Here is a 26,724-nt window from a genome sequence, read left to right as displayed (position 1 = left end):
GTTTGTGTGCCGCAAATGTACCTTTCCTGATTCTAACTCTTGGCGAAACATCTATTTTCTTACATCGTGTTACTGTCCTGTTATAGGTTCTATTCCTTGTCTAATCTGGCCCGACTATTTTCTCGTTTCCGCAGTGAATGTAGTATTCCACCCGGTGACATGTTGAGTTTCTGTTCCATGGAACATTTTATAGCATAGATCCTACAGTCACGAGGCTTCCTTTCATCTCATCTGGTTGTTAGCATCACAGGTGTGTGCGATTGCCATTAGTATTGAAGATAATAATTTATGCAAAATTGTTTCAAACTGCATCAGGAAAAAAACCTTTGACTACAGGGTGCTATATAGTCATTATAGTACCTGTAGCCAGATTTGTCAAGTGTCTACTATGTGGAGCTATATAGCCACGCAGCGAACTGTGTAGTGCTACGGCCACTCCTGTAGCTCGTTGTAGCAACCAACTACAGGTGCTACAGAAAGCTATATGTGCTACAAATTACTATAGGGTGCTATAGGAATAGTGTTAGTATTTGCTCGTCCGAGCTACAGGTAGCTACACACTGCTACTGTAGCTCCCGCAATATAGATCAGGCCACTGACTGGAAATCAACAAAATCGAATCAATTAAGGTGCTATAGCACGTGAGCATGTATACAATCCTCGAGATACAGCCGCCTCAATCACCACCCCCTTCAGAATTCTCGTGCTTCTCGAGCCTCGTCTTCGTGCTCTCGAATAGCTTCATTGAAAACGTCATCTGTGAAGCTATCGATAGTCACTGCCGCCATAAATGGATCCACACCAGCGTGCATCCTTTTTATGAATGTCAGTTTGGATGATGAATGACATAAGTAATAAAAAAATACTGAGCAACGTCGAGAAGATTGACACCAATTTTACCGAGCAGTTTGTAAGCAGCAGTCCGCTCGTCGAACTGCTGCAGGGAGTTGAGATGGAGAAGGTAGACCGGGGAGTAAGCAACCGACGAAAATTTGATGTCCTCCTTTACTCCAGTCATCCACTCATCGATGCAGCATTCAATCTGTCAGACCTCAGTTGCAGTACGAACATCAGAATCACTGAATACACTCACTGCTGTGAGTATAAGCGCAATGGTTTGAACGGGTAAAGGATCGAAGTATTTAGCATATACTATACCCTCATCGCTTCGGTTTGCGAACCACATATCATTCACTGCCTCCTGGATTAATCCGGTCTTGTATATGCCACGTTTCATTTCCCAGTCCTTTTACTCCGCCAGTCAGACGTTGACTAATGATGGTAAAATTGAATTTAAACACGCACCTTAAAAACAAAACGCGATCCTTCCTTGAGAGACTCAGCCAGGTCACGGTTTTGCTTGATGGCGGGTATAGATCTGCTTGCACGGAAGCCAAAGAACGAGGCCGTCAGTATGCGCATCTTTGTTTTAAGCTCCCCGCGCACTTGTGATGTGCGCCTCGTCATTTATATGCAACATAAATAAAATCAAGTAGGGCAAGGACGCGGACACGAGACGTACCATTTTGACGAGAGAAGGGGTCAGTTGGATGGCTAGGGAGGTACCTCATACACCAAGAGAGGTTAAGCCTGCTCTTGATATTCAGTTTCCATTGGCGCCATATCGCCAAACTCCAGGACCCATCAAAACCTCGCAGACCTACCTGCGAACACTTGTCCTAGAGTGCTGGGATGCAGAGATTAGGCTTTGTGATGAGTCATGCAGAGCGCAGCTCTCAGAGCACATACAAGGTCCTGCTGCTCACCAAAATTTGGTGCGGGAGATGATAAAGGTGCGATGGAATGCTGAAAAAAAGCAGTGTGAGGAGTCACGCAAGGTTCAACTTTTGGAGCTCTTACTTGCAGCTCATGGCATTACTACCCTAGCTTAGTTGTCAGTTAGTTTTAGCCAAGTTAGTTTTAGTGTCAGTTAGTTTTAGTCAAGTGTCATTTGGAATAAGGGCGCACCGTGTGGGTCACCTTTATTTTCAATGATGTTCGGTGTAGAGAATCATGCCTCTCATGGCATGATATGGCAGTTTTCACCTAGGAGTATACAGCACGAACTTGCAGCATCATTCTGTGTGCTATCTGCAGTGATTCCTATATGATGCGCAGCTTTCCCACGCAACATGCGCGCGCCATTCCCGCACTTCGCGATGTATATGCACGCGCGCGTTCCCACGCTTGCGCGCCCTATAGCGCCAGCCATCCAGAAGCATTCATCCACTGTCCACCAAGCTCCCTAGTGCGTATATTTCTATTTCTCTCATTGCATATTATTCCATCTTTATTTTTATCATGGACTCTCACATATATATATTTTTACATACCTACTCGGTAGCGCTTCGGCTCCGCATGACCGCGCTTAGGCGCGCTATATAAGCGCCAGCAGTACATACTATTACTGAACTGAACTTTCACCTCCCATTTACCTAGTACTTACTACCTAGAAAGTCGCAGTAGAACTCTATTCATTAGCACATCACATCTCACATCTCTTATCTTGTTTTATATCATCACTTAAGCATAGTCTCTCATTTCTGCATACGCGCGCGCGCTTTCCCGCGCTTCGCGCTAATACGCGCGCGTGTTCCCGCGCCTTGCGCGCACCTGCGCTTTCTCACGCTTCACTTCTGCGCGTACCTCTAGATCTTCGCTGCACTCGCTTCCCCTATAGGGTCGAACGCACTTGCCATCTCAAGTATCGCAGACTAGGCAACGCACGACCTTACAACTTTTATAGATACAGTCTGGAGCTATCTTTGCTCCTCACAGTATTGTTGTTTCTACATTGGGTCAATCTCCATATTATGAACTGCATACGTGACAGTAGTTAGTCACTTGCAAGGGTCACATCGCTGCAAATGACTTTTGTGTTAGTCACAATTAGGGCTGGTATGAGGACTCACTTGAGGGTCGGCCTGGTCTAAACTCAAACTGGGCGCAGCAACAACCAGGTGCTGCGCCACAACTAGATCCGGGCACCAATGAGGCGAGTACCATAGGTAGATTGAAGATGCTTACATGTATGCCAGTCGAATGGCGGTAGGTCATGGAACTTCGAATATAGTCCGAGTCCGATTTTTGTCTCCGCAAGTCCAATGGAACTTCGAATATAGTCTGAGTCCGATTTTGGTCTCCACAAGTCCAAGAAGAAGGACCTTCTGGAATGCGGTTTGTGTATGCCAGTCGAATGGCGGTAGGTCATGGAACTTCGAATATAGTCCGATTTCATGGAACTTCGAATATAGTCCGAGTCCAATTTTGGTCGCAGTTTGTGTCGAATGGCGGGAGGTCATGGAACTTCGAATATAATCTGATTGAAGGAGTCGACCTTCTGGAATGCGGTTTGAGCCTGGACAGGATAGTGTTAGCGTGTTTTTTCCATTTTTGTGGCGTCAAGATACTTAGGGCCGGTACAACACGACTTGACACAAGTTTCGTGTCAATCGCACCGTCAATCGCACCAGACAAGCCAGCATGCCCCACTGTGTATTCTGTGGGAAGGTAACAACTACACATGAGGGTCTCAAGAGACACATTGTAGGGCGTCTTGAATGTCGAATGCAGTATGAATCAATGATCGAAGAAGTAGAGGCAGAGAACTTAGACGACGCACCAGATGTTGACTTCCCCCATCAAGATGCAGCTCCAGGCCATGTTCACCCGCGCCCGTCTCCAGATATGGACGATAACCCAGCGCTCAGCAAGACTCGTCGTGTTACAGTCGAGGAAGTCGAAGATGAAGATGGGATGTCGTTCACCAATAACGGCCGATATTTTGAACCTCGGACAGATGCTGGCTGGGCACTGCATGAGGGGGAGACGAGTTTTGCAAAATATAGAACATACCAAGAGGAAGAGGGTGAGGATCCATGGTCGCCTTTTGAGGACAAGTAAGTGCTCGAATGCGCTGGCAAAGCATCTACTAAATAGATATCACTCACCAGGGAAGAGTGGGATCTGGCCCACTGGCTCGTCAAGAACCTTGGTCAGACGCGGACCAAAGAATTCCTGAAACTGCCCATAGTAAGTTTGAAAGTGTTGATCAAAATTTGAACCTACAATATTGATACCCTAGTAACCAGACACAAAACCGCAGCAAACTTTCATTTCATAACAACCGCTCATTCTTGCAGCGCGTGGATAAACTTCCACGCGGGCCAGGATGGACTTGTAAAAAGGTGACTGTGCGTGGAAACTGCGAGGATGATAAAGGCGAAATGTTGCAAGAAGACGTTGAATTGTGGAGCCGGGACCCTGTAGAATGCGTGAAAGAGCTCATTGGCAATCCGGCCTTCAAAGAACATATGGCGTACTCACCTGCCAAAGCATATGCAGACCGTGCGGGGCAACATAGAGTCATCGACGAGATGTGGACAGCAGACTGGTGGGGCGAGAAACAGGTAAGACTATTTGAGAGGGAGTGACAAAGCAACAGACTGACCTCGCACACAGAATGCCTTGCCAGAGGGTGCAACGATAGCACCAATCATTCTATCTTCAGACAAAACGTCATTGTCGCAGTTCCGAGGGGATAAGTCGGCATGGCCAGTGTACATGTCCATTGGAAACATCGCTAAAGCAAAAAGGCGCCAAGCATCAGCACGAGCAACCGTTCTCATTGGTTACTTACCAGCTAGCAAACTTGACTGTTTCACCCCCGATGCACGCTCCTTGGCTGGATACCGCCTCTTCCACCATTGCATGGCTCTACTGCTCCAACCTCTCATCGGTGCTGGAAACGACGGTGTCGAAATGGTGTGTGCGGACTCGTGGGTTCGTCGTATCTACCCAATTCTTGCAGCGTATGTCGCCGATTTCCCGGAACAGTGTTTGGTCAGTTGTTGCAAAGAGAACCGATGTCCGAAGTGCCTTGTAGCCGCAAATGACCGAGGGGATGCACTTAACTCGGCAATGCGTGATCCAGAGTCAACAAAAGAAATCTTGCACAAGCGCAAGATTGGTCAGCATCCTCTGGAATTTGAGGCCAATGGTCTACGCGCCATTTACAAGCCTTTCTGGGCTGATCTGCCTCACGCAGACATTTTTCTAGCTTTCACACCTGACCTTCTGCATCAACTTCACAAAGGTGTCTTCAAAGACCACCTTGTGAAGTGGTGCATCGATATTATCGGAGAGGATGAGATCGACGCATGTTTCAAGGCGATCCCGAATTATCCTGGCCTTCGACACTTCAAGAAAGGGATATCGAGTGTGAAGCAGTGGACAGGGTGCGAACATAAAGAGATGCAGAGAGTATTTGTTGGCTTATTGAGCGGGGCAGTACCTAGGTGAGTGTTTATTGAGTCATTAAGATGATGTTTTGATGTCATGCCTGGCAGTCGTGTTTTGGTGGTTGCACGATCTATTCTCGACTTCTCGTATCATGCCCAGCTGCACATTCAGACAACTGAGTCCCTCGAAGCCCTACAAACCGCCCTGACTGTATTTCACGCAAATAAAGACATCCTCAAGGAGCTCGCTGTTCGAGAGCATTTCAACATACCGAAATTACACCAGCTCTCTCATTATGTGCAGTCCATCACATTGTTAGGCGCAGCTGACGGCTTTAACACCAAACTTCCCGAGCGCTTGCACATTGATTTCGCAAAGGATTCATACTGTGCTAGCAATAAACGGGACTACGAGGAACAAATGGCTTTGTGGCTCCAACACCAGGAAGCCGTGTTTATACGTAGCGCATACCTGGATTGGTTGTCACAACAGCCTCACTCAAACCCACATGACTTCGACGCAGATTCAGACACGGACTCGGAGTCGGAAACACCAAATCTTCCCGCCGCTGAACCACTTCAAGCAAGCCATGTCCTTGCAAAAGTCCCCGCGCATCCTCACCAATCCGTTCAAACCATCATAACAGCACACGGTGCTACCGAGTTCCTCCCTGCTCTCCAATCATTCTTACTCAAGAATCTCCCGCACAACACCATAGTCCCTGGTCTTCAAGACCGATTCGATCTTTATCGTCAAGTGGTGATTGTAATGCCGCCAGATTTACGAGTTAGCGATGTGCCAAAGCGAAGGCGCATCAGAGCAACTCCAGAAAAGTTGCCATCAGGCCGGAAGCCTGGTACTCCAGCCCAGTTTGACATGGCGTTGATAGCAGACAGGCCTCGCTCTTCGCATTTGCATACTCTTGAGGGTATTTTTTTGCTGAGTTTCTCAGCGGTCAATTTTGTTAACAGTCTGGCTGCAGGTGTACGAGTAGCACAAGTTCGCGCTATTTTCACTCTACCTCACCAGTTCGGCGCATATTCCAGAGCCCTCGCTTATGTCGAGTGGTTCACACCTTTCAAACCACCCGACCCTTCCTCTTGAATGCGACAGGTCTCGCGCTCAACCTGCCAACTTCGCCGCAACGCTGCTGTAATCCACGTTGACGAAATTGTGCAGCTGTGCCATTTAATACCGAGGATGGGACAATCAGTAGATCTGAGGTTGAGAAGCAGAAATGCATACGAGGTGGCGAACGATTTTTATTTTAACGAGTTCATTGATGGCGAAATGTTTTGCGCATGTGTTATAAAGTAATGATATGCAACGACGTGTCACGTACGTACTACGGTTGCACCTGTAGCTGCTTGTAGCCGCAGTGATAGCTCTTGTAGCTACCTGTAGCACCCCCCAACCATATAGCCGCTTGTAGCTTGGCTAAAGACTATATAGCGCTATATAGGTCACTGTAGCGTAAGGTGCGCCTACATAGTGCTACTGTGCCTAAAAAGCGCTATATAGCTGTCGCTCGGGCTACGGCATTTTGGGTTTTTTCCTGATGTGATTCAAGTCAGCTATATATACTTATATTGAACTTCGTTCGAACGTTTGGAGTATTTTGGATTCGATGATTTTGAATTGGCAATTCGAACTTCGAAGACAGTCTCTCGGTCCTCGGACTTCGGGTGGTTGAGGATGGTAATTGGAATGGCAATGACCTTCGAAGTTCTAGACGGGCCCACCAGTTCGTGTTTTAGCAGTGCCAAGACACAATGCATACAGTGTATAGTTCCCGTGTCATGCATGTCATGGATGGTCAAGTTTGTGATGTTCGAGGTTACTTTTGCACGTAGAAGCTAGATCTGGAGATGTGGCGATGACGAACTCGAATGTCACAGCCACGTATGACTAAAAATATTAAGACCATCACACTTATAGCTCACAGCCTGACAGACGCGCGCGCGAGACGATGTTATTTTTAGGTAAAAGTAAACATAGGGTATAGCTATAGGGTAAACATGCTCAAGCGGGCTAGCACATTATGACACGAACACCAAGGACTATCTAAGTAATACAGCTACTGTCAAGGTACAAATGAAAATTACACGAGGATCTCTGTACTTCAAACTATATGAGTGACTGCTTGCTGCGAGCGCGCCATCTCCATGGGAAGCATAGACCGCGTCTCGATCTTACTTGAGAGCTAAGTGAAGTGTAGTTAATGATTATAAATGGGGAGACGGGGAAATATCACCGAATACTTACCAGTGAACCAAGCACGTAAGTCGACCTTCATATCCTCATCAATCTTATCCATCATGGACTGATACGATTCGATGGCTGCTCCAAAACTACCTGCTCGAAGGAGTGCATAACACTGTTGCTGATTCGCAGTTTGCCACAAGGACTTGAGGTCCCAGCCAAATAGCTGTGGAAAACACGCAGTTGAGCACGAATGAAGTGTCGGTTGAGTCATATCAGCGTACCACGACAAATGCATCGTACGTCAAATGAATTGGCGATCTGTAAAAGAAAGTGCTAGCATTGGCAGCGGCAGTGAAGTGTTCAACAGCTTCGTTGTAACGCGCGCCCTGCAATGCAATGTTTCCCAGTTGGACACGTAGGTAGGCCTGATTTACAAAGGACGGGAATCAATAACGACACATGAATCTGGCATGAGTGGGCGAATGGTACTCACTTCCACGATAAGACAAGCAACAGAATCGACATCGGGAGACGCAGCTAGCTCTCGGATGCGAAGGATTGCCTCTTGATGTTCATTTGCATTGAACAACGCAATGGTCTAAAAACCGCAATGAAGCACGCAATATGTAAGAAAAATATTACCTGCCTTGATCAAGAAAAGGAAGTGATCAATCTTTAAATCTCGATTTGTGAACATGGATGCGAGGTCAAATGAGATCCTCGCAGCCAGAACCTGCTTTTTTCCGCAGAGAGCAATGCCCTTGGATATATGGCCTGCCAACGATGGCTGAATGCTGACGGACTATGTCATCAAAGTTAACTTTTGCGAGGAGGTAATGAAGGCTCAGTCAGTCTTACCTGAATTGCGTCTTGAAGTGCTTGGTCCCAGTTGCACTTTCGTGCCATAACAAATGCGCGATTGGCGTAGGCGGTGTGATCATCAGTGTTAACACCAATACTTAGCATCTTTTCAGCGGTAGGCCAGTCCCCAGCTATGCATGCATTGCGGACCGTCGAGTTCATAGCGAGGACCTGCGTAGATCATGTTCACATTGTGTTATAAGAGTCAAAAGTGGGAACATGCCTTGAAATCAGAGTAGGCTTGAGCCTTGGCATAAAAAGACGTTTAGATGATAAACGGGCGAGAAAATGAAAACAAACGTACTGTGTGTGTCACCTGCTCTTTCATGAGGCCGTCTTTTGATCCATCCTCTATCAAAGCATCCTCGGATGTTGGCCACTCTGAGATCTTTTGATCCACACCTCCACTGAGGACGTGCTTGCCATTCGCAGAGAATGTGACGCAGTTCACCTCCCCAGAGTGCTTGAATATGGCAATGTTTTTTCGATCTGAGAGTCGCCAGAGGCGGACACGGTTGTCATGAGATGCGGAGGCAAGGAGAGTACCGCTAGAGTTCACAGAAATGGCGTGGATATTCTTGAAATGGCCTTTCCAGGGCTCACGGACCTGCTGCCAGGTCGATGTATCCCACTCTCGTATTGTGGGATTAGCTCCGTTGCCTCCTGAGAAAAGCCGTGTGCCATCTGGCATCCATGTGAGTGAGTAGTTTAATCCTCCACCGATCGTTTTCAGTAAGTAAAATGTATTGTAATAATCACTGCAGCCCTGGTAAATTTGGATATGGTCGTCTGTTGCAATCGCAAGATAATATCTATGCATCGAATACCGAACACAGCGGACGTTTCCACCACAGCTGATTGAACATCGGGCCTCCTTCAAGAATTGTGGGTACCATATTTTCGTGGTGGTGTCAGATGATCCACTGGCCAACGCATCGTAGCCGAAATCTGAAGCAAAATCAAGTGAAAATATGCAGCCGTCGTGGGCTTTATTGACTGTTTGGCTGAGTTCCCCAGTTTTTCCATGCCACATGATGAGCTCTCCGCTCTCATCGCCGCTTGCTATCCATTGCCCATCTCGTGAAACAGCCAACGCCCGTACTCGACTGCGATGCCCCTCCATCTTCTTCAACACTGCACCTGTTTTTAAGTCCCATAGACGAAGCACCCCGTCATACGAGCCCGTGACCATGCGTTCGTCGTAGCTATATTGGGGACTGAGAATCGCGACTGCGACCACGCGATCCCCATGATCTTCAAATGCTCGAATGGGTGTAATTTTTGGAATGAGCGCCGCCATTTTAGTGGAGCCGCAGCACAGTTGAGGTGGGCTTGGTATGTGGGGGAATAGTGTCTTTTTCGAGATTGCAGAGGTGCCGGTTGTCTGATGGGGTGTTCTAAACCTGTTTTATAGCATTAACCCCTCAATAGACGCCCAAAACATGAGGCTATTATCATAAGCACCTTGTTTTCAAATATAAACGAATGGGCTCGTATGTCCAAGTTGTGTCACCGCAATTTTCTACATAAGTCAATGAGCCTGACCGTAATTGTTTCAGGGGTCCATGCGGCAGATAGGAAGAAGACACACGCGGTTCATCCAATTCACTCCGTGGAACGTTCGTAGTGGAGATCCTACAGTTGTGAGGCTTCCTTCGGATCTCTGGTTGTTGGGGTTATTAACATCATGGATGGTTGATTTGCCAATTAGCATTGAATCATTTCAAACTCTGATTATCGATTATCGATGGTCGAACAGGTATTTTCTATTCATCCCAAGTCAGCTGTGAATCATCGAGTGAAAGTGCTAGACCAGGGATGGCCTGGGTGTGTCCTTCAAAGGGGGCTCCAATAGTCTCCAGAGTAGGTACGTCGAATTCATAAACTGTCTTGATTGAGGTGTCCGCGTTGAGCTGAATGCGATTACGATGGTTTTGTCTTTGCTAGTCCAAAACACGTGTGTCATAACGGCTACCTCCGAGGTTCCCCGTGTGAACATGTGATCGGACATCCTACACTTCAAGGTAATTCCCCCAAGATGATATGACTGGCATTGACTGCGACCTTCTAGCTCCCTGAAAAGTTGAAGTCCCCACCTGCAGAGACCGCAGACAACCCATCGACTATCCCTCGATACGGTAATACCCCCACAACATGTACCTCCTGCTCACAAATATCCCGCGCCTCCTCGACTTCCTTGCCCGCTTCTAGGTCCCATTCACGAGCGGTCTTATTGTTTGACCCGCTGATTATTCGCTTCCCGTCCGGAAAGTAGGATATGGCTGAAACAATGTCCCCTAAGGTCAACACGGGTGTCAGAGACTCAGAGTCAATTCTTTTACTGCACAACGGGCCATGAGGATCTCGAAGCCGGTCTACCAGAGAGCATAGCAAAGTAATATGGGTAAGAAGTATTCGAAGGACCGTCGGTGAGGCTTTCTCGTATCCTGTGGCCTGATATGGACTTGCTTAGGCACAAGTTCTTCCATTCGACGCATCAAGAACAAATGGACGAGTCCTTGCAATCAGTGTGGTTCACCAAATCAGCAATTTCGCAGGTCGACCTCCTTACGAGTCTGAATAGGGTGGCGCCTCGATTTGTCATGAATCATGTATGCAGTCTTCCGCATGTGAATTATTACGCTGTTATGTTCTCACTGTAGCAAGCATCTAGGAAACTGCTATAGACTACCTACTGCACAACGATCTTGCAAAGTATGTAATGAACTACACTCACGACGCAACGAAGCAACATTTCGAGCAGAGAGCGAGAACATGTATGACGTGGACAAACAAAGAATGATATAGTGCCAATATAGCGTACAGGCATTTGTTTTTGGAATAAATACAATTTCTCTGTGCAACGACCGGAAGTCACGGTAGCGCGGAAGCACGTCAGGAGCCATCCATCGACTCGTAGTGTGTAACCTCACTCTACTGTAGCGGAATAGCATTGTCACACTATTTAGCTATACGATATCAGCTCGGAAACCCGGCTTGGGATGTCCATCTTTCGATGTGGTGTTTAGTGGGGATTGAGGCATGCACATACAAATCACGGGGACACGTTAGACACGATGTACACAAGTAACTACAGCATTCTCATAGCATGCTGCAGGAGATGTTTGGTAGTAAGCCTACGTTTACAGTATAGGTACTAGTACCCTGTGACTGTGCCTCGTTTTGTTGGTTGCACTGCTAACAGACTGTTGAATGCAATTAAAGAATCAAGGGGATCCAGACAGCAAGTAATATTCATTCCAGATCGTCAAATCAGCTCCCTCCGTCGATGGGCGGTCCCGAGGATTGGTAGACCAGCATTCCTCAATAAACTGCCAGTATCGTTCGCGGAGCTTAGGATAACGAGATCGGGAAGGTCTTTGCGACTTGGCTATGCAGAGAATGATGGTAGCATCATTTGTGAGGTGATAGTAGGGTGCTTTGTTGGTGAGGACCTACGAGTGGAGCCCGTGATATAAACGAGAGGCCAAAATAAACCAGACGTACCTGCAGCATGATGCCGCCAAATGAATACATGTCGCTCTGCTCACTCGGCCGGACTTGAGATCCATCCTCTCGTTCAATGAGCAGCTCAGGAGCCATCCATCGCATGTTTCCTTTCAGCGTGGACGTCCAACAAGCCTGAGAGGCGCTTATAACTTCGGAATACATCAAGGAAAGACCAAAGTCAGCGACACACGCAGTGCCATCACCATGAATCAGCACGTTGGGCTAGAACTCACGTCTCGATCAAATCAAAATTAACGAAAAGGGGTCGAATTTACCCCAGTAAAGTCACCATGAACGACACTGTTTGCATGAACTGGGAACAATATCACTACTCCAGGTCAAGGACCGAGAATAACTAACACGCACGATATTGCAGACCAGCTATGATATCCTTGAGCTGAGATTGCCATCAATATGTGGTCTGCATAAAATATGAGGGGATACTTACGATCTGGAATCTTCTGACGAGAGTAAGAGCCGCGCCCTCGAGCTCCAAATAGTCCGATAGGTTATCATTCTCCGCCCAAGGACTGACTATCGCTATAAATGGGCCAAACCCATACGTATAACCATAAACGGATAGAATATTTGGATGCTTGAGGTTAGCGCATATTCTGAGTTCACGCATTATCCTCTACGAAGTCGCAGCTCATAAGGGGAAGACACAGTCTTTTGTCAAGAAACTCACCTTGATCTTCTTCGTCTTTGCGGGACCAAGTTGATCGGCGGCGTACACTTGCAATGCCTTCACTGCGACCTACCAGATTATTAATTTAGACAGATGGACAGACAAAAGACAGTGAACAAACTTTGATTAATCTACGATTCATGTGGCAGGTGCATTTCCAGATCTCCCCGAACCCGCCACGAGCAACAGGATATTCTTCGTCCTTTGTGACATATCCCGTGAGGTTTTGGAGCATCGCTTCGAGGGGGAGATCGCGAGGCTCATCATTACGAGCGGAGAAGACTGTATTCGTATGGGAAGAGGAGGGAAGGAGCTCGCGAGAGTCGGGAGGTAACTGGGGTGGCCGCGAACCTACTATAGAAGAGGGTATCTGCGGTGGAGGGGAAAGAGCTATGACAGGTGATATTGTTGTACTTAGGAGATCTGCCGGTCCTCCGTTGAAATGTAGTGTGTCCCGATGCAATGGTTGGGATCCTAATTCATAATGTTGCCCCAACATCTTATCAGGCGATGATTGCATGTCAGCAGGCCGCTGCCGCATGTCAGTAGATGGTCGCATGTCGGTAGGCTGTATGCGAGAGGTTTCGGCGTGTCTGTTAATCCAGGATTCGGACCCTGGTCGACGACTCGGACGGGCGAAACTGATAGAGGGAGGTGGTAGAGAGTAGAGAGGGAGGCGCTCTTGCGCATCTGGTAGGGCCTCGCTAGATCGATTCACGGCGTGAGAGAGCGTGCCAGACTGCAAAAAGGGGATTAATAGAGTGGTATAAATGAGAAGTAAGGGATGAGTACATCAGCGAGGAATAGGTTTCTAGAAGAAACAGTCTGCAAGAAAATGTAAGCACGTGAACGATAGTACTATTCGGGGTTAGCTGCGCACTCTATCTTGTGGTACTGGCTGGATGTTAGCGAGGATCTCAGGGGGAGTATTGCATAAGTAAATGTTGTTGCCAAACAGTGACGCAGTGGTGTAAACTAATTGGCGCGAGTCGGGCGAGAAAAGAAGGTGGCAGATGGTAGAACAACTATCAAATGAGGCGAGGAGCTGGCGGGACTCAAAGGCCCAAAGCTTGATGGTGTTGTCCTGAGCAGCACTGGCGAGGAGAGCATGATCGAGTGAAAGTGCTATACTGGTGATGGTTTGGGTGTGTCCTTCAAAAGGGGCCCCGGTGTTCTCCAGTGTAGACACGTCAAATTCATAGATCGTCTTGACTTGAAATTGGGCAACTTCAAAGCTGAATGCGGTTACGATGGCTGTGTCTTTGGTAGTCCAAAACACTGGCACACCTCCCAAACCCCAGTCACCTTCTCTGTAAACAACCAATCTCTGTGATTGGACATCCCACACTTCGAGGCGGCTCCCCCCATTTGACTTGAGTGCGAGCTTTTTTGAGTCTTGCGAGAATCGGATTGCGTCCACCCAGTTGATACTTTTAAATGGACCAGCTACGAGATTGCATGTTTCCAAGCTCCATATCCGTGTTGTACCATCCAATGACCCACTCGCTAGTAGTGTGCTGTCCCCAGAGATATCGATGCAGTTAATACCACTTGTCAGTTCGAATGTTCTCACGGTTCCCGTCTCAACCTCACGGACTTTGAGTTCCCCGCTGTAATCCCCACCTGCAGAGACAACCCATCGACCGTCCCTTGATACCCCCACAGCATGTACCTCTTGCTTACAAACATCCCGCGCCTTCTTGATTTCCTTGCCCGCTTCTATGTTCCATTCACAGATGGTCCTATCGCATGACCCGCTGATTATCCGCTTCCCGTCCGGAAAGTAGGATATGGATCGAGTAGTAATGTATTTGTGGCCCCTTAAGGTCAACACGGGTGTTAGAGTCGATTCATTTACTGGCACAACGGGCCATGAGGATCTCGAAGCCGGTCTGCCAGAGAGCATAGTGAAGTAATATGGGTAAGAAGTATTCGAAAGAGCGTTGAGGAGGCTTTCTCGTATCCTGTGGCCTGATAGGATACCTAAGTCGTTCGAAGGTGCTGATACACTTTGCCCGCTGAAGCTGATCGTCAACTCATCAACACTGACAGTCCAGATTGGTTTGAGCTTACCTCGTATAAGCTGGTAACTTGTGAGAAGAGCGAGCAAATTCACTGCTTGACAGAATGTGCTCGCAACTTCTTGTATTTCCCAACACGCTCCTTCGGCATGGCACCTGTGCATTGCACAGCGTTCGCTTTTATCCGCTGCCTCATGTCCACCAAATCTAGTACTTGGTTAAGCACAAGTTATTGTCACGGTTATTCGCCCCACTCAATTCTTAGGCTGGTACTTAATATGAGTCTTGACCGCATGGAAAATAAACTAAAGTGAAATCGAGCAACCCAAACTGTTTGTTCGACGAAGGCGTCACTAAGCTTGTTATAATGTACATTATGTGGCAGGGGACCATACGTACACGATGCTGTGAATCCATCATGTGACACGAGCACCAAGGGCTATTTGAGCAATACAGCTACCGTCAAGATACAAATGAGAACAACTTGAATATCTGTGTTTCCAACTATGCGAGTAACCGCTCGTTACGAGCGCATCATCTCCATGGGAAGCATAGACCGCGTTTCGATCTTACTGGAGAGCTGAATGAAGTGCAGTTGATAATTATAGACGATAAGACGTTACCGAATACTTACCAGTGAACCAAGCACACAACTCGACCTTCATATCCTCATCAATCTTGTCCATCATGGACTGATACGATTCGATGGCTGCTCCAAAACTACCTGCTCGAAAGAGTGCAAAACACTCTTGCTGGTTCGCAGTCTTCCACAAGGACTTGAGGTTCCAGCCAAAGAGCTGTGGAAAACACGCAGTTGAGCACGAATAAAGTTTAGGTTGAGTCATATCAACATACCACGACAAATTCATCGTACGTCAAATGAATTGGTGATTTGTAGAAGAAAGTGCTGGCATTGGCAGCGGCAGTGAAGTGTCCAACAGCTTCATTGTAGCGCGCACCCTCCAAGGCGATATTTCCCATTTGGACCCGTAGGTAGGCCTGGTGTACGAAGGGCAGGAATCAATAACGACGCATGAATCTGGAATGAACGAGCGAATGGTACTCACTTCCACTATACGACAAGCAACAAGATCGACATCGGGAGACGCAGCCAGCTCTCGGATACGCAGCATTGCCTCTTGATGTTCATTTGCATTGAACAACGCAATGGTCTAAAAATCGCAGTGGAGCACGCAGTATGTGAGAAAAATATTACCTGCCTTGATCAAAAACAGGAAGTGATCGGTCTTCAAATCGCTCGTAAACATGGATGCGAGGTCAAATGATATCCTCGCAGCCAGAACCTGCTTTTTTCCACAGAGAGCAATACCCTTGGATATATGGCCTGCCAACGATGGCTGGATGCTGACGGACTATGTCATCATTGAAGTTAACTTTTGTAAATAGGTCATGATGGGTCAATCAATCTCACCCGAATTGCGTCTTGAAGTGCTTGGTTCCAGTCACACTTTCGCGCCATAACAAATGCGCGATTGGCATATGCGGTGTAATTGGCATTCGAGTCAATATCCAGATTTAGCACCTTTATAGCGGTAGACCAGTCCCTAGCTGTGCACGCGTTGCGGACTGTCGGGTTCATAGCGACGACCTGCGTAAATCATGTTCACATTGCGTTATAAGAAGAATCAAAAGTGGGAACGTGCCTTGAACTCAGAGTGGGCTTCAGCCTTGACATGAAAAAGACGCTTAGATGATTAATTGGCGAGAAAATGAAACAAACGTACCTGATGCGTCCCCAGTTCCTTCATGAGGCCATCCTGTAAAGCATCCTCTGGCAAAGCATCATCGGATGTTGGCCACTCTGAGATTCTTTTATCCAAACCTCCACTGAGGATGCGCTTGTCATCCGCAGAGAACGTGACGCAGTTCACCTCTCCAGAGTGCTTGAATATGGCAATGTTTCGTCGATCTGAGAGTCGCCATAGGCAGACACGATTGTCATGAGATGCGGAGGCAAGGAGAGTGCCGCTAGAGTTCAAAGAAATGGCGTGGATGTTCTTGAAATGGCCCTTCCAGGAAGCACCGACCTGTCTCCAGGTCGATGTATCCCACTCTCGCATAGTGGGATCTGTCTCATCCCCTCCCGAGAAAAGCCGTGAGCCATCGGGCGCCCAAGCGAGTGTGTACTCGGATCCTTCACCAATCGTTCTCATCGATTGAGTGGGGAATGGAGGTGGTGGTGTGTGATTGCGACTGTAGGAAACGTTATTATATCCGTTTGAAGTGTAATTCTGGTAAATTTGGACACCGTAGTGGTGCGTTGCAATTGCAAGAAGCGCTTGGGAATTGCCTATCGGCCGTGGCGAATACTGAACGCAGCGGACAGGTCCACCGCAACTGAGTGTATGTTGCACCTGCCATGTCGATGTATTCCACAACTTCGTGGTGGTGTCAGATGATCCACTGGCCAGCATCCTGGAATCCGAAGAAAAGTCAAGCGAGAATATCCAGCTGTCATGGGCTTTATTGAGTGCTTGGTTGAGTGATTCCCCAGTGTTTCCATGCCAGACAATGATTTCTCCGCTCTCATCACCGCTTGCTATCCATTGCCCATCTGGCGAAATAGCCAATGCGCGCACCCGACTGCGATGCCCCTCCATCTTCTTCAACACTACACCTGTTTTCAAGTCCCACAAACGAAGCATCCCGTCATACGAGCCCGTGACCATGCGTTCGTCACGGTCGCGGAAAACTGCGAGTGCGATCACGCGATCCTCATGACCTTCGAATGTTCGAGTGGGTGTGATGTTTGGAATGAGCGCTGCCATTTTAAAGCTGCAGCACAGTTGAGGAGGATTTTGTGTTTGGGCGATAGGTCTTGCTCGAAGTCGCACAGGTGCGAGTGATGGGGTATTCTAAACCTGTTTTATAGCGTTACGCCCTCGCCGGACGCTAAAAACATAAGGGGGTTATCATAAGTACCTTGCTTGCCAATCAAAACAAATAGACTCGCGCGTCCAAGTCGTGTCGCCGCAATGTTCCACATCAGTCAACGGGCCTGGTCGCAATTGTTTCAGGGGTCCATGCGGCAGATAGGAAGAAGACATACACAGTTCACCCAATTCGCCTGATTGGCCATGCCCTCGAATTTTAATTAGATCATCACCCAAAGACGTAGTATTCCACCCGGTGACATGTTGAGCTTCTGTTCCTCAAACGTTCGTAGCGGAGATCCGACACTTCCTTTGATCTGCTCTGGTTGCTAGCATCATGGGTATTCGCGATTTCCCATTAGCATTGAAGATAATCAATCATTTCAAACTCTGATTCAAGTCAGCTGTGATTGAACGTTGGATTATCTTGGATTCGAGGTTTTGGATCGGCAACTCCAAAACATGTTGTTTCTTAGATTTCTGGTGATTGAGGATGGCAGTTGGTATGGCGATAATCTTTTAGATGGGCCCACCAGTTCGTGTTTCTGTTCTAGCTGCGTCTAGTACACACAATTCTATATTGAACCATTATGTATGTTGCATTTAGGCTTCTCAACATAATACACATTGCCACATACCATATGTAGTTCCCGTGCTATGGATGGTCAAGTCTGTGATGTTAAATCATTCTACACAAAGGTATGTGAGACATGGTTGAGCGCGGTGAAAGAGATACTTACACGTCATACATGCTAATACTGGTCGACGGCGAAGGTTCTTCTGGCATTGGATGCAACTGCTGACATCCCGAGGTTAACCTAGATTTGGACTAAAGTCTTACTCGAGATGACGTCCGCATCATTTAGCGTTTGCTTCGCGTCAGTGATGTTGTTGTTATACAACACAACTAGGACAACTCGCCAGGGCCAGGAGAAGTGTCTGCCACCCTGAATATATTAGCAATAAGACATCATGAGAGGGTGGAATCATATTAACAGCTAGCACTTGAGCGTGCAAGGAGGAAACGGAGGGAAACACCGAATAAGAACGTTCTTGACAGGACTGCTGATTAGGTGGAAATGGTGGACAGCGGGTCTGCATCATAATAGATATGGCATGTGCGTCGCTCGCGCTAGCGAGTTGAAATATATTCCAAGTCTCGACCCCACACATTTGCTCGCAGGACCTCAAATTCATCTGACTTTGGAAGTAATACGCCATAGGCCGCACACACCCAATGCAAATGAGATGTTCAGGGACGCGAGAGCTACGAGTAGGAATGAGAGGTTTAGCGTTAGTGACTTGAGTAGACTGTCGAATGCAACTTGCCCACTTCACCAGCGTCAAAACGAGAGCCTGAGGTATATGTAAGCGTGGATTTGAGAAAGGAAGCGACCAGTGGGGGCCGCCAGTACTTGTGAGAAATGGATCGAGAGGGCGGACAGAGTAGCGTCAATAAGAAAAAAACTGCTCGGAGTCGTAACAGCGGTACTTGAGCATATAGTGTGATATGGGCTAATCGAACGATCACGCTTAAGGACCGCCGCATGAGAACACCTTCAATTACTCGTTTAGCAAAAAATTTGCATTGGTGTGTTTGGCGATCTCTGCGGTAGTAACGATATCTGAAACGGCCGTCGCTCACCTCGAGGGACAAGGGAGAGGTTGGGACGAGGTATTTATAAGTCAACGAGGATTTAAAACCCAGCCATTGATGCAGAAGGGAAATCATCTGGTCTCACATCGTGTGATCCTAGAGTTTCTGCAAGAAAACACGTTTCAGACAGCATGGTACGAGCTATATTTGTCATTGTTTGGTGTGCAGGCCGTTGCCCGTGTGCTGCACGCGTTGACCTCGAGGAGCAGATTATATTGTCTAGATATCGTTTCTACCGTCCTTCTTTTGTTTCATTATCTACCACCTAAGTATTTTAACCGAAAGACTCAGATCAACGCTCTATACGATGGTCTTCAGTCTTTTCACTCGCAAGTCCGATTCATTACCCAACGCACAACTACATACACCCTCTCCCTCACTTTCACACACTGACTCACCAGTAGCCCTCTCGCCCACACCACCACCCACTACCGAGACAGAGCCCGAGACAGAGGTAACAGACCCAACCGCCTTGTATGACCTCGTACGCTCTGTCCCTCCCCAGACCCTACACACATACACCCTCGCCCACCTCTCCCCGACCTCCGATCCCCCACTGATGCCCCCCTCCCCACGTACACTCACTGCCCTTACCCAGTTCTTCCACGAACTCTCCCCGCCGCCACAACTCCATTGCGTGCGCTGCCACTCCTCTTTCTTTGAACTTTCAAATACAGACACGTCTTGCCGCATTCCACATGATGATGAAAGCGCACTCGTCGATCGTGCTGCGTATGAGACCTTGTGGTGCTGCTGTGGAAGCAGTGTCGAAGGGACGGGAGATATGGGTCCCCCGGATGGGTGGTGTTATGAGGGAAGACACACAGTGAGTATTATCTCGTGCTTTGCAATTCAAAGACTGATTTCAGATATAGACAGACACCAGGCGTGCGCGTTTCCGCGCAGATTCTACCATCCACGACGATAAACTATTTTCTTGCGCCGCGACGGGATGTCACGGCCGTAAACGCAAGCGGAGCGTATCCATCTCTGGCAGTGACCTGAGTGCCAGCATAAGGAAGAAAGACAAAGCCAAGGCAATCGCAAAAGCAAATGTCGATGCTTCACCCAAGTCAACTCCCAAGCCCACTTCAAAAACATCCACGCCCAGGCCCACACCCAAACCCCTCTCCAAATCCGGCTCATTCATATCCTCAGTTACCCTCGTCCATCCGAGACCTAAATCTAACCTCCACAAGTCTCACGTCGCATCACCAACCGTAGATGCCGTTTCCGAATCTGAAACCGACCCACAACCGAATATCCCTATCCGTCCTACTCGAGAACGCACAAGAACGCGCTCTACTGTAGACGAACAAAAGACCCGCCTTACTGCAGACGACAAAACGCGCCCTCCTACTGACGAGAACATGAGTAAACCACGTACGCGGAGCGCAGCACGGGAAGAGCGTAGTCTTTCGCGCACGAGAATGATCGTGAGAGGCGGTTCTGTGCGTGTGCTGCGTGAGCGCGGGAGGGAAAAGGAGAGTGAGAAGGGTATATGTGAGTCAGATGGGGATGACAGGGGACGAACCAGGGGGAGGGAGGTGAAGAAGAGAAGGGTGGGTGTATGAGTCAAATCTTGCATGTCAGATGTCAGGTGTATGTTGTGTGGATGGGACTGGATGGGTGTGAATGACATATTATACTACTATTATTCTGGTGTGTCCCTTGTTTAAGTCAGTGCGATGACACTGACGAGTACGGCGCTGGCAGTCGATATAACCTTCTTTTGTATGCTACTACCCCACTATATCTGGAGATTCACAATCTGTATCCATCCTAACTTAATCGCTGTACCAGACTGCTAGGAAGCAATCTTGTATCTCTACCCACATGAAATCTGATGATTTGAATATCTAGAATCGGTAAACCCTCTAGATCTCCCCATCCATATGAAACAACTAGAACGGGCTCACCATCTTAAGACATGTCTACAAGCGTCTCTCTAATCCTTGGTCACCACCGTACACCACGGAAAGGTACAGATTACACTTTCATACCAATAACCTCCCTCAGGCTCCACCATTCGTCCCAGACGTCCCTACATTCTGTACCCATCTCAAACCAGAAAAAGAAAGAAAAGGTATAATCTCATCCGCTGGGAAGGAACAGGATACTAGGAGTCCAACGAATATAGCTATGCGTCATCGATGAATATGCGAGCTGCCAAATCAAGCTCAAGGTTAAGGGTGCTTCGCCGCTTCCATAGGCTTCTGCAATTCAGTAGATTTAGCACCGCGGTATATTGGCAATATTATTTAATGTTACATAAGGAGTCTTTTTGTAGAAGTAGCCTACCTATTTCAATTCAACTGCGTCGTGCTGGAACGCTAGGAACTGCATCAGCGAATTCTGGATAGGTTTGGGAGGAGGTACTGTGACGTCATCCCGCTTCCTGCTCGCCATCATCATTATAGACTGGCCCTGTTTCTTCTGCGTTTTCTGGAAACAATGATATGCAGAACGAAATGTCAATGGTATTTATATGCTGAAACGTCGAACATTTCAGCATACAGGGCAGCCAAAGTACAAGTTCAAAACACCAAAGGCTACATAACAAAGTAAGTAAACGACAAACAGTCTGCTATTCTCACCGCAAATCAATTTCCACCGTCTCGCCAACTTCCTCCTCGCCATCCTCAGATTCCACGAAACTCTTCCGGATCTCTTTCTCCACCGGAGGAGGGGGAGGAACTTCTACGCTAGATGGCACGACTACCGCCACGGGCGTCAAGTCATCTTCATTCGTATGGTTCGAACCTGCTTCATGCTCGGGCTTCGGAGCATGTGGTTGCGTAGGAAGAGAGGGTACGGGTGGCACTACTTGAGCTTGAGTTGGTGACGTCGGAAATTTGAAATTCCTATCCATCGTACCGTTGCTCTTGTGCTTCATTTCAGAGGGAGACGGTTTCGGTGGGGGCGCTTGCTCCTCCTCGTCCTCTTCCTCATTGATCGGCCCTTGTGTGGTTGCCGACGGTGGTGTAGGACGGCGTATTGACGGGAGACTTTGACGCGATGCCGAGTTTTTATGAGCTGCGCTGGAGCTGGGGAGAGAGGCTTGTGACATCGATTGGGGACGCTGGGAGTAGCCAGAATTGGGCGGGGTGACCCCGAGATAGTAGCCCGAGATCGGCACCATTCTGAACATAAAAACTGTCAACGAGAAGCGTTATGAATAGAACAAACGAACTTTTTTTCGCTGTGGCACGCTAAAATCCACTGCGGTTGAACCACAGGGATGCTCAACTGCAAGGCACGTTGATATTCTGCACCTGGAGCTGCTGCAACACCACCGGCTGGTTGCGCACCTGCGGGCGTGACTGCAGGAGTAGTGCACACGAAATGCGTCGTATCGATTTGAATTTTGTCGCTCCACTTTGCGCGCATCTCTTTCAAAGCAAGCTTTGCATTTTCCAGCAACACGCTGTCTGTGACATTTGCGAAGCAAACTGAAATTCCGCTTGTATCTGCAATTGTGTGCGTGCGCACGCGGATGAGGTTCGAAGGATAGGTTCCTGCGGAAGTACGGAGGAGGAGTTGAAAAGTGTATTGGGTATCTACGGAGAGTCCAGAAAGTTTTGTGGAGTAGTTGGTGAGTGCATTAGGAATCGAGGCAAGGCGTTGGCTGTTCTTGTATATGTCGAGGGAACGTAACTTCGCATTAGCGAGCTTAATGGGGGGCCATTCGAGCGTGACAGAAGTTTGGGTGACATTACGGACCTGAAAATAGTGGTGTGAGCGAGGTGGACTGAGATAAAGTGGGTGCTGCTCACCTCGAGCTGCGGATTCTCAGGCGAGTGACTTCCAAATGTCTCTAAGATATCTTCTTGGAGCGACCAGAACTCGTGATCTCGCTTTCGCTCCTGAGCCACGTTCCGGTGGACCGAGATGTTGACTATAGACCCAGTTGTTGCTCCAGGAGGAAGTAGTACCGATGGAAACTCTATTAGGTGAGCTCGGTCGCCCAGAAGGATCTGCACCGCGTCACTTCATATTTGGGTGACGTACTGAACTTCAAGTTGGACTTACAGCCATGCCCGCATCTGGAGTTAATATTATGAGTCTTATGAACGCGTCAAGTGCCAGTCACTTACCGAGCTTTCCGACCGTAAAAGTGAAACTATCCTGCGCTCTCGCCATGGTTGCTTGTCACGGTGAACAGCGTTGAGAAAGTTGGAGCGCTGAAGGTATGGGTTAACGTGGTCCGTCGTGGCTGTGCAATATTATTTCGATTCCCTTATTGGGTGATAACGTCACAGATTTGGTGAACCTCACTTTTCGCGCCTGTTGCATATTTTCTTTTGTGCCCGCCAGCTCTCTATCCTTTTCTCGCTGCCTGCCCGGTAATGACCATTGTGATGTCTTCGTCGCAACAGGCCGATGTTGCCTTTTTTTTTCAGCTTCTCTCTGCATTGATCGGCAATTTGCATCGTTCTTGAATCTTGATCATCTGTGCAGGCTGCGGCGTTGCTATTCGTAATTCCTCTTTCGATCTGTTGCGGCAACTTGGACGGATACTCGGGCAAGCCGATGTGGCAAAGGTATGTCCTCACTGTGTGGTTAGAACAACACAGTCTATAATGGCTTATTTGATCCATCAAATATATTATAACTACTGCACAAGTACAAGTGGGATACATTCACGGTTTGAGGCATTGTGTACTTTCAAAATGCTCCCAAGGTTCATGGAAGTAGGTCCTTGGCACTGCAGACAGTGACCAGGCGTGTCATTCGGTCCTCTGCGTCACACCTCACTGTGCGTGGGACGCCGAGTCGTCGGCATCTTTCGTCCCAGACCGGCTATTTCCTCGATAACGTAGCCCTTGTCATGCCAAAAACAGTGAGCAGGCGTATCATTCAACCCTCTGCGTTGCTCCTTATGTGTGGGACGAAGTCTGGGCCAAAGTACGGGCTGAGTCTGGGGACGCCTATCGGCATCTTTCATCCCAAACGGTTCGGCCGTTTCAGATACCCCTCAATAACGTAGCCCTTATCAAGTCTAACTTCCTCTGATTAGGCGCCCGTGCCTGCCACACGTGCTTGCATAGAGATAATAAAAGCTAGGTCCGCTGGAGCCGAATCCTTCCCTGGATTCTTCTGCACACCCTGACCAGCACTCAGACGTCTCTGCCTTGAGTTCTCCAGGCATAGCACTATTATGTCGCATGTTTCCACGTCTTCAGTAACCAAAGAACAGCCGTCACCTGCTGCCAATCCCAACCCACGCTCTGTATTCAGCGTCGTACGACAGAAAGTGACTACGAAACATGGCTGGTTTGGTGACTATGATTATCGATGGCTCTGTCTACCATCTCTTCCTACAGCTAGAAGCAAACAACCGCCATTTTATGGCATCGATGATGAACTCCCGCTCGTGCTGGCTATAACAAGCGGGTTGCAGCATGCACTTGCGATGCTTGCAGGTCTCATTGCACCGCCCATCATTCTTGCCAGTGCCTTGATGCTGGACTCTGACACATCATCCTACATGATATCAGCTTCACTCATTGGGTCTGGTATGTCTAACGAACCTACACTCATGCAGAACTGATTTAGGAATCAGGCATTCTAAGTTTAGTACAAATGTCACGCATAAAGTTATGGGGCCGCTATTATCTCGGTACTGGGCTTTTGTCCGTGGTCGGGACGAGTTTTGCTACGCTCAGCACAGCAAGTGCCGTATGCGCGCCTGCATTCTATATGTGTAACATTATTTGATAAGGTGGATAAACGCAGATTTTCAACATGATGTACGCCAACGGCACATGTCCTTCGACAACTGCTGCAGATGGCACTGTCACGCGAGGTCCGTGCCCAGATGCTTATGGGATGCTACTTGGTAGGTCGATCTTGAGTTCCCAGCAATATCTAAGTTACTGACGTTATGAAGGCACTTCCCTTATCTGTGCCTTTTTAGAGATCGGATTGTCGTTTCTTCATCCGCGGATTTTGCAACGGATTTTTCCTCCCATAGTCACTGGTATGGTTACGGCTTGGCTTTGTGCCTCAAGGCTCACTTATCTCAGGCACCTGTATCCTCATGATCGGATCGTCTCTCGTCGGGTCCTCTGGCATCCTTGACTGGGGTGGTGGTTCGAATGGATGTCAAGCGCGCCCGACTAGCGGGATCTATCAGCTATGCCCGACAGTTGGGTCTCCCCATGCATTACCGTATGTCTGACGCATTTGAATCCAGCACATTGATGATGTTCTATGACAGATGGGGCTCTCCTCAGTTCATAGGTCTCGGGTTCCTCTCTTTCGTGAGCATAATTCTCACAGAACTTTTCGGCTCTCCATTCCTCAAGAATGCGAGTATCATCGTTGGGCTTGCAGTAGGATGCATCGTTACTGGCGCAGCTGGGTACATCGACGGAAGTACCATCACGAGTGCACCTGCAATCACATTCTTATGGTAAAATATCCATTCTTGCATGTTGATACGAAGTCTGACTGTTGGGTAGGGTATATCGATTCAAGATTAATGTGTATCCACCAGCTATTTTACCTATGCTAGCAGTTTACGGTCAGCACATCTCTTTTTCTTGGGACAGGCTGACTAAATGAAACGTCGATGTCAGTATCAACGACAATGGAAGCAATTGGCGACATAACCGCGTCTTCGGAAGTGTCTCGTATCCCTGTCGAGGGAGAGGATTTCGATTCAAGAATACAAGGCGGCGTTTTGGTTTGTCTTTCCATGGACATGGCTACTAATGATGTTCTGATTTATGTTGCAGAGCGATGGGATAGGTGGATTTATTTCGGCCCTATTTACTGTCACTCCTCTATCGGTATTTGCCCAGGTTTGACAAAATCTTCTATCATTGCGGTGCCTGGTCTTATCTTGTGGTTGGCGTAGAATAATGGTGTCATTTCTGTCACTCGCTGTGCAAACCGCACCGCAGGACGATGGTGTTGTGCCTTCCTCATCATCTTCGGTTGCCTCGGAAAGATCTCAGGGTTCTTCCTTGCAAGTATGCCTTATGTCTTGTTGGTCCTCTTTCAGGCACTTACCATTCACAGTACCCAACTCCGTCTTGGGCGGTGTGACGACGTTCCTCTTCGCAAGCGTCGCCGTCTCAGGCCTCCGCGTTCTTTCTTACATCGAGTACACGCGCCGCGACAGATTCATCCTCGCCGCAGCATTGTCGTTCGGCGTTGGGGACCTTCTTGTGCCCACTATCTTCACTTATCTATTTGATGGTGTGAATAACCCAAATAAAGGGCTCCAAGGGTTGTTTGAGAGCATCACGATTGTGCTAAGCACGCCCTGTCAGTCAACAAGTTTCACGCTTTGCCACTGTCACACGATACTAATACCATTGACGACAGTTTTGATATCTGGCATCGTTGCCTTGGTGCTGAATCTGATACTCCCGCAGGATATGCCACAGCAGGACGAAGATGAGGAGGTTGTAAATGTTGCGCAGGATTTGGAGATTCAGGTGCTAGGACGGGAGCGATGACTCGGATATGATTTGTACCGCGCATGCCAATTTCAACGTGGATACACTCCCCTGCGGGCCAAGTTGGCGGTTGAACATTGAATCTCATGCGTGCCTCGTTCGCGAGTGAAACAGTCTCATAACGTCGTGTATAGAAGTGTATTCCAGCTTATAAGACATGGAATATCGGTGGCTC

At 48.1% G+C, this 26,724-nt stretch overlaps 7 protein-coding genes across 7 annotated transcripts; 3 read left to right on the top strand and 4 right to left on the bottom strand.

Moving 5' to 3' along the window:
• Positions 1–903: 903 nt before the first annotated feature.
• Positions 904–1,467, bottom strand: F5891DRAFT_1149325 (uncharacterized protein; the record flags this gene model as incomplete). Its single annotated transcript, XM_041365091.1, has 3 exons — positions 904–1,042; positions 1,094–1,246; positions 1,306–1,467. Coding segments are annotated over 3 exons (453 nt in total), but the record flags the coding sequence as incomplete, so codon positions are not given.
• A 2,115-nt stretch (positions 1,468–3,582) lies between these two features.
• Positions 3,583–6,345, top strand: F5891DRAFT_1191706 (uncharacterized protein; the record flags this gene model as incomplete). Its single annotated transcript, XM_041367490.1, has 5 exons — positions 3,583–3,899; positions 3,954–4,032; positions 4,092–4,409; positions 4,462–5,297; positions 5,349–6,345. The coding sequence occupies 5 exons, from the start codon at positions 3,583–3,585 to the stop codon at positions 6,343–6,345; spliced, it is 2,547 nt and encodes an 848-aa protein (XP_041223358.1).
• A 5,249-nt stretch (positions 6,346–11,594) lies between these two features.
• F5891DRAFT_905210 (kinase-like domain-containing protein) lies at positions 11,595–12,448 on the bottom strand (the record flags this gene model as incomplete). Its single annotated transcript, XM_041373532.1, has 4 exons — positions 11,595–11,762; positions 11,815–12,039; positions 12,093–12,145; positions 12,262–12,448. Coding segments are annotated over 4 exons (633 nt in total), but the record flags the coding sequence as incomplete, so codon positions are not given.
• Positions 12,449–13,161: 713 nt separating this feature from the next.
• On the bottom strand, positions 13,162–14,511 carry F5891DRAFT_517165 (WD40-repeat-containing domain protein). The gene is made up of 2 exons (XM_041372120.1): positions 13,386–14,511; positions 13,162–13,330 (listed from the first exon to the last, which is right to left on the bottom strand). Exons 1-2 carry the CDS (start codon positions 14,409–14,411, stop codon positions 13,259–13,261), a joined length of 1,098 nt encoding a protein of 365 aa, XP_041223356.1. The 5' UTR covers positions 14,412–14,511; the 3' UTR covers positions 13,162–13,258.
• Positions 14,512–19,384: 4,873 nt separating this feature from the next.
• F5891DRAFT_901630 (uncharacterized protein) lies at positions 19,385–20,039 on the top strand (the record flags this gene model as incomplete). The annotated part of the gene is made up of 2 exons (XM_041373472.1): positions 19,385–19,903; positions 19,953–20,039. Coding segments are annotated over 2 exons (606 nt in total), but the record flags the coding sequence as incomplete, so codon positions are not given.
• A 1,265-nt stretch (positions 20,040–21,304) lies between these two features.
• On the bottom strand, positions 21,305–23,290 carry F5891DRAFT_1047424 (uncharacterized protein). The gene is made up of 5 exons (XM_041362355.1): positions 23,175–23,290; positions 23,110–23,123; positions 22,854–23,054; positions 22,271–22,800; positions 21,305–22,220 (listed from the first exon to the last, which is right to left on the bottom strand). Exons 1-5 carry the CDS (start codon positions 23,218–23,220, stop codon positions 21,671–21,673), a joined length of 1,341 nt encoding a protein of 446 aa, XP_041223354.1. The 5' UTR covers positions 23,221–23,290; the 3' UTR covers positions 21,305–21,670.
• Positions 23,291–24,148: 858 nt separating this feature from the next.
• Positions 24,149–26,696, top strand: F5891DRAFT_516920 (xanthine uracil permease). The gene is made up of 12 exons (XM_041372119.1): positions 24,149–24,596; positions 24,644–24,759; positions 24,817–24,919; positions 24,971–25,060; positions 25,107–25,251; positions 25,301–25,495; positions 25,545–25,606; positions 25,662–25,768; positions 25,821–25,886; positions 25,943–26,057; positions 26,107–26,355; positions 26,416–26,696. Exons 1-12 carry the CDS (start codon positions 24,239–24,241, stop codon positions 26,547–26,549), a joined length of 1,740 nt encoding a protein of 579 aa, XP_041223353.1. The 5' UTR covers positions 24,149–24,238; the 3' UTR covers positions 26,550–26,696.
• Positions 26,697–26,724: the final 28 nt, after the last annotated feature.

The sequence above is a fragment of the Suillus fuscotomentosus genome, assembly GCF_016647785.1.
Source record: "Suillus fuscotomentosus strain FC203 chromosome Unknown F5891scaffold_44, whole genome shotgun sequence".
Lineage (NCBI taxonomy): Eukaryota > Fungi > Basidiomycota > Agaricomycetes > Boletales > Suillaceae > Suillus > Suillus fuscotomentosus.
Note: the sequence above shows the minus strand (reverse complement) of the source record. Positions and strands in the feature narration are given on the sequence as shown.